General features: G+C 45.8%; 1 protein-coding gene across 2 annotated transcripts; it reads left to right on the top strand.

Annotated features, from left to right (window-relative positions):
• The first annotated feature begins 258 nt into the window (after window positions 1-258).
• cep41 (centrosomal protein 41) lies at window positions 259-5,690 on the top strand. 2 transcript variants are annotated; one of them, XM_068603088.1, is made up of 11 exons: window positions 259-366; window positions 550-613; window positions 723-770; window positions 1,092-1,153; window positions 1,386-1,455; window positions 1,535-1,706; window positions 3,496-3,650; window positions 3,736-3,803; window positions 3,892-4,006; window positions 4,090-4,314; window positions 5,177-5,690. In XM_068603088.1, exons 1-11 carry the CDS (start codon window positions 334-336, stop codon window positions 5,314-5,316), a joined length of 1,152 nt encoding a protein of 383 aa, XP_068459189.1. In that variant the 5' UTR covers window positions 259-333; the 3' UTR covers window positions 5,317-5,690. The 2 variants fall into 2 exon arrangements, with proteins under 2 accessions (XP_068459189.1, XP_068459190.1); XM_068603089.1 differs by having other exon boundaries at window positions 261-366; window positions 1,562-1,706.
• Window positions 5,691-6,037: the final 347 nt, after the last annotated feature.

Here is a 6,037-nt window from a genome sequence, read left to right as displayed (position 1 = left end):
GTGTTTAGTGACTGCCAGCTCTAAAAAGTAGTATTTGTGACTGTAAATACGTCCAGGCCGCTGCCCACCGACATTTTGTGAATTTAAAAAAACGAATAACTACCCAAAAATAAAATGTTCCGGTTATTCCTACCTGACACTGAATGAGACACGTCCCTAAGGTGGCGCGGGGCTCTCGCTGCTAAGCAACGAGCCAAGCCGTATCATATGACGCTCCGCCCTCTGGCGGAGTATCGACGCCTCTGATTGGCCCGCGCGAACAGCGCTGACGAATCAGCGGCGAGATTGTTCACCATGGCCAGTTGACGTTTGTGTATTTCACTTTTTGAAAAGATGTCGCTCAGTCGGGGCATCGGCAGCGTCGAGGTAACGTTTTTATCGTTTTATCTACCCGCTGACTAGTTAACTACGGTCAGTGTTAGAGTTAACTAGCTGGTTACGTTAATGGAGCTCTCTCTAGGACGCTGACACGGCGACGTCACGATATTTAGCACCTTTGTTTTGGCCACACAGCTAGCTTACTCACTCACGGTGCTCTGTTCCTTCTAGTACATGAAGAAGAGGATCCCGAAAAACGAAAAGTATGAACACGTCAAATCCAGGCTGGACACAGGTATCTCATCCTGTCATATATGCGTTAACTAACTCACCATCTCACGTTTTTTAATGACTGAAATAACTCATGAATGCTTTATTGTGGTGTAATGTGTTACATCACATAGGATGCAGCCTCTCAAAGTATCTGGAGAAACTGGAGGAGATTAAAAAAAGTGAGTAGCCCAGTTACTTAAATGTGTGTTTTATATCACGTTTCTTTCTTTGGTTTTGGTGCACTCCAACATCTCACATGTGTTTGAAGTCTGAGGTGGATTATGGGAAATGTTGTTCAGTGTGTATAATGAAGAATTACCAGTTCAAGAACTTCTTTTGTTGACGGTGGCCATTTTGCAGCTGGGTGACACTACTTCCCTCCCCTCCAATGCAGGATTGCACTGCCTCTCTGTGTGATCACCCCAGGGGTCAGACCCTTCAGAGAAACCCCACCGAAATATAAGCATATTTCTTTCTCCTCCACCCCCTTTTGTTTTCAGATTACAGGTATCGCAAAGATGAGATCTTCAAGCGGTTAAAGGTGACAACGTTTGCACAACTGGTGAGCATCAATGCATGTATTTCCCTCCTTGAAAGAATGCAGCAAGAGACGCAGGGATTAATAATTGATGAATACTTGTGTGAATAGTTTGAGTTTAGTCATTAGCTTAGCTTATGACCTTCATTTACTGCTATTGTTGCACTCTTACTTCCTATGTCTCTGCTTTTTTTAATACATTTTTTCTTCCAAAGCCCACTCATCTTAGATTTCCCCATTTTTTTTCCCACACCAGGTTCTTCAGGTCGCCTCCGTTTCCGACCTGAATCAAAATGAGTTTGACGGCGACTTCCGCCTCCCAGAAGGTAACAAGTGGAGTGGTATTTTTATCCACTTCCTGCTTTGCACCAAATGGGCTTTTACGAAACACACTTTAACTTTCAGAACTCCCCCCTCCCCGTTGTCTTGCAGACGGCCTCTCCGTGGCGTCCGACGTCGACCCCGAGTGCCCGTCCGAACACACCAATGGCTCCACGCGGGCTTCGCCTTGCTCGGACCGCCAGGAGGAAGGAGACGCCGGGGAAAAGTGCTTCACCACCCGGTCGACGCTGTTGAGGTGCTGAGCGGCTCCGCCCCCTTTTCAAACCTCTCACCGTACACTACGCACCTCGCACCTCGCGGTTTGGTGGTCAACAAGGTCTTTCAGTGTGTGTTTGGAGCATCGGGCCACCTTGATGGAACTCCATCGTGCCGGCGGCTCCACATGCATCCATCAGAGCTGGAGCCGTTTTATTTTAATGGCTGATAAATATCAAGTAGTCATTTTGGAAATTATGAAGGTAGATTTGTGTCTTTTTTATCCGAGCAAATTTCTTGTCTCTAGGTGAATTATCTCCAAATCTTTGCTCTCAATTCCGATAATTGCTCCATTTTTTTTCAAACGCTCTCAAAAAGAAATTTGCTCTCAAAAAAAAATTGCTCTCAAAAAAAAAATTTGCTCTCAAAAAAAATTTGCTCCCAAAAAAAATTGCGGTCTCAAAAAAAAAGTGCTCTCAAAAAAAAATTTTTTTTTTTTTTTGAGAGCACCTTTTTTTTTCAGAGAAAATTTTAGTTTTGAGAGGGTTTTTTTTTTTTTTTTTGAGAGAAAATATTAGTTTCGAGAGCATTTTTTTTGGGAGCAAAGTTTTTTTTTGAGAGCGGAGGTTTTTTTTTCAATCCAGCAACTACAACTAATATTGTTCAGCGTAGCTCAGAACTACTCGTTAGCTAGGAACTAGTTCAGCAAGAACTAGTTAAGTAAGAAGGCCTCTTTGTGGCCCTTTAACTACTTTCCCTGCTTCCTATGCTCAGTTACACTCATTGTCCAACAACCACAAGCGCCTGTAACCCGACACCCGTCATGTCTGCAGCTCCACTCAACACATGGTTCACCCTGAACACACCTGCCCATCGCACAATGACCTCGCCTCCATATGCTCTCACCTGTCCCCCCCCCCCCTTCAGTGTGTAACTCTACCTGTGGTCTCTGTCACGCCAGAGCTTTTGAGCTTCCAGGTCTCATTCCCTCGTGTGTTGAGGGCAGATGGAGAGAGAAAGTAGTGCCACACGGGGAAAGTGCTGCGCTTGTGTTTGTGTTTGTCTCCGCCCTCGCGTCTTTCTCCTCATATGTACAAGAGTTCCTTCTACACACTGAATCAGTTCATATGGTCGTCCAGCCTGCATTAGAGTCAAAGTAAAGCTTCAATAAGTTGCCCTAAAAGAACATTGAATTTTTGTTATCCTCTTTGGTTTTCTCCACTTAGTCGCTTTTTTGCTTCATTAACGCAGACTGACCTCAACTCAAAGTCATGGACGTTTGGTTTCAAGTCATGGAAATTTGGTAAAATTATGGAAAAGTCATGGAAATTTGGAACGTTTCCGTGTTTTTGGTTTTCTCCAGTGAGGCGCTTTTGCTTCATAAACACCGACTGACTTCGACTCATTCGTTATTTTCTTATATTGGACTCCTAATTGTGCATTATTATCGTAAAGAGTGCCGAAACCAAATAAATATCTAGAAAAGACAAACTCATACAAACGGGGAATGGAAATAAATAAGAACACAAGTCGCCATTAATTAATTAATAAATAGGAACTTTAAAAAAGGTTTTGAAACCTTCTCTATGTATTTGTAGTCCCTGCTGCAGCCACTGGGAGGGGCTGTACCTCCCATTGGTGACCCTTCCTCTCATGACATCACAATAGTATTTGTTATAGCTGTTCGTGAATGCATGCCGGTGCTCGTAAACACACTACTGCTTTTGTCCACTAGGGGTCGCCAGAAATCAACACGTTTCTGTATTTCTGAACCCAGATATCGCAGCCGCTAACCTGTTGTTGTTGTTGTTGTTTTTGGCCGCTGACAGTGTGATCAGCGGCGTGGGGGAGCTGAACGTGGACGGCAGCTCTCAGAAGCCGGCGGCGTCCCCCGAGCTCGCCGCCGGGCCCTACCCCGACTGCCCCTACCTGCTGCTGGACGTGCGGGACCGCGACCAGTACGACTGCTGCCACATTATCAGCGGTGGGTGATTTAAAAAAAGGAATTTTAAAAGAAAACACGGCGCTAGATCATCTCTTCTCACATCGCGTCTCGCTCTCTCCAACAGCACACAGCTTCCCCATCGCCACGCTGTCCCGGACGATGAACCCCTACACCAAAGACGTGCTGGAATACGTATCCTTCACCACAAAAAAGGCCTCTTGGCCTTTATTTCATGCAGATAAATCGGCGTTGAGTCGGCTTTTCTTTAACCCCTTTGCAGAAAAACACGGCGGGGAAGATCATCATCATGTACGACGAGGACGAGAGAGTAGCCGGCCAGGCCGCCACCGTCATGTGCGAGCGCGGCTTTGAGAACCTGTTCCTGCTGTCCGGAGGTAAAGCGTCGAGCCGTTTTCACTTCTTTAAAGTTGTCTTAACCCTACAGTCGGCGCTCCGCGTGTCCGCCGCCGTCTCCCAGGTCTAAAGGTCGTCGCTCAGAGGTTCCCTGAAGGGCTGACGACGGGCTCCATCCCGACGGCGTGCCGGTCCTCGCCCACGGCGAAGAGGCCGAAGAAGAGCTCCGCGCCGCCGCCGCCAACGCAGCCGGCGCTAGCGGCGGAGAAGAGGTGGCGCTTCACGTCGGACGAGCTCACCAAGATCCAGGAGCAGCTGGAGGAGATCCTCATCCACAGCAACTGCAGCAGTAAGAGCGCCGTTTGTTCGCTGCTGCCGGTCTGTGTGAACTTTTAGGAGAGTTTAAAAAAAATAAGTCCCTCGTTTCAGACCTTGTGTTTCAGCAAATGCAAAAGACCTTTAATTAGAGCATCGTTTAGCCGTTTATTTGGGGAATAAGTTTCGGGGAAAAGAGCCAAAGTTCCCAACAGGCTTCTTTACGGTCACGGAAAACCTGGAAAAGTAATGGAATTATTATGGGCCTATTTCCAGGCCTTGAAAGACATTGAAAATATAAGATACAATCCCAAAAGTCGAGTAAAAGATCTATCTAGTCCATTACAGTTAGTCACAGGGTTCTTACGGTCATGAAAGTCATTGAACTTTAAAATGATTATTTCCAGGCCTTGAAAAGTCCTTGAAAAACAAAAATCCCCCAAAGTGTAGTTAAAGTGGTGTAAATGTGTTATATTCATGTGTTCATGTCGTTCATTTAGTTATAAATAATGAATCTGCTTTTAAAAGAAAGAGGCTCAACATATCAGCAGCATACATACAGGCATCTATATAAATGTTTATTCTTTGAATCAAACTATTGTCTCTCATTCATTTGAGTCATTTAAGGTTTACTGTATGCTTTGAATCCTCATTGTTAGTTTAAATACTACATTTTATCACTTTTTACTGTTCACACACACATTTCACACAATGTTTGCTCATGAACATTTGGTTTAAAGTCATAGAAATCTGTTAGTCGACATGTGTATGAACCCTGTGTGTACCTGGATGTCGGTAGTGGGTTGTATATAAGCAGCCGCGTCAGTGTTTGTGTTTGTGTGTGTGTGTGTGTGTGTGTGTGTGTGTGTGTGTGTGTGTGTATGTGTCCACCGCAGGCCGCATGTCCAGCCGCATGTCCACCAGCATGTCTACCAGCAGCCCTCCGTCTCAAGCAGCCGGCGCCCGGAGCCGACTGAGCTCCTCTACGAGCGCGAGGGACGGCGCCCGAGCCCAGAGCGGCAGACCCTGGAAATGACCTCCACATCCCTCACCCCACAACCTCCACCTCCCTCACCCCACAACCTCCACCTCCCTCACCCCACAACCACCTCCCTCACCCCACAACCACCTCCCTCACCCCCAAACCTCCACCCCCCCATCGTCCACACAGAGGAGCACAGAGTCCGGTTGACACCGCTCGACCGCGCAGACGCAAAAAGATTTTTATGAGGTAATGAGCTCTGACCGTCAACGGCTGAGATATTTGAACATTTCTAATTAAGACTTGGACAACAAGTAGGAAGTAATAAGACGTCGTAATGTTTAATTCTGCTCTGGAGACATTATGTCAGACTGAAGTATTCTCCCTTTCTTAGAATATTTAATAAATGCTGTGAATGTGAATGTTTGCACAGTGCCTCCTCCTCTGTGAACCTTTTTTTTTTTTTTGCACTCAAATCTTTTTTTTCGGCCATTTTTTTCTTTGGTTCGCCAGCTGATGAACCCGATAATCACTTCACGCTGTTACAATCTGTTGTTTTTCACATTATTTTGGTCCAAAAAGGCGTGACAGCCAATGAAATACACGGCATTTGTGATATGAAGGATATGCTGCAGAACTATGTATTACATTAGGTGTAATTTATATAGTGCGTGTGTGTGTGTGTGTGTGTGTGTGTGTGTGTGTGTGCCTTCACACCTGCATTAATACACAGTATTGCTCATAACTTGCTGACTCATTTCTCTCACACAGCCTC

Source organism: Clinocottus analis, unplaced genomic scaffold (genome assembly GCF_023055335.1).
Source record: "Clinocottus analis isolate CAN_PGR_092001 unplaced genomic scaffold, fCliAna1.0.p SCAF_6, whole genome shotgun sequence".
In the NCBI taxonomy this organism is placed as follows: domain Eukaryota; kingdom Metazoa; phylum Chordata; class Actinopteri; order Perciformes; family Cottidae; genus Clinocottus; species Clinocottus analis.
Note: the sequence above shows the minus strand (reverse complement) of the source record. Positions and strands in the feature narration are given on the sequence as shown.

Excerpts from the sequence above, each read along its gene's own strand:
- cep41 (XM_068603088.1), top strand. The coding sequence starts at position 334 with ATGTCGCTCAGTCGGGGCATCGGCAGCGTCGAG. Across the intron at positions 3,651-3,735 it reads CTGCTGCCACATTATCAGCG|CACACAGCTTCCCCATCGCC; the intron begins GTGGGTGATTTA and ends TCTCTCCAACAG. Across the intron at positions 3,804-3,891 it reads CCAAAGACGTGCTGGAATAC|AAAAACACGGCGGGGAAGAT; the intron begins GTATCCTTCACC and ends ACCCCTTTGCAG.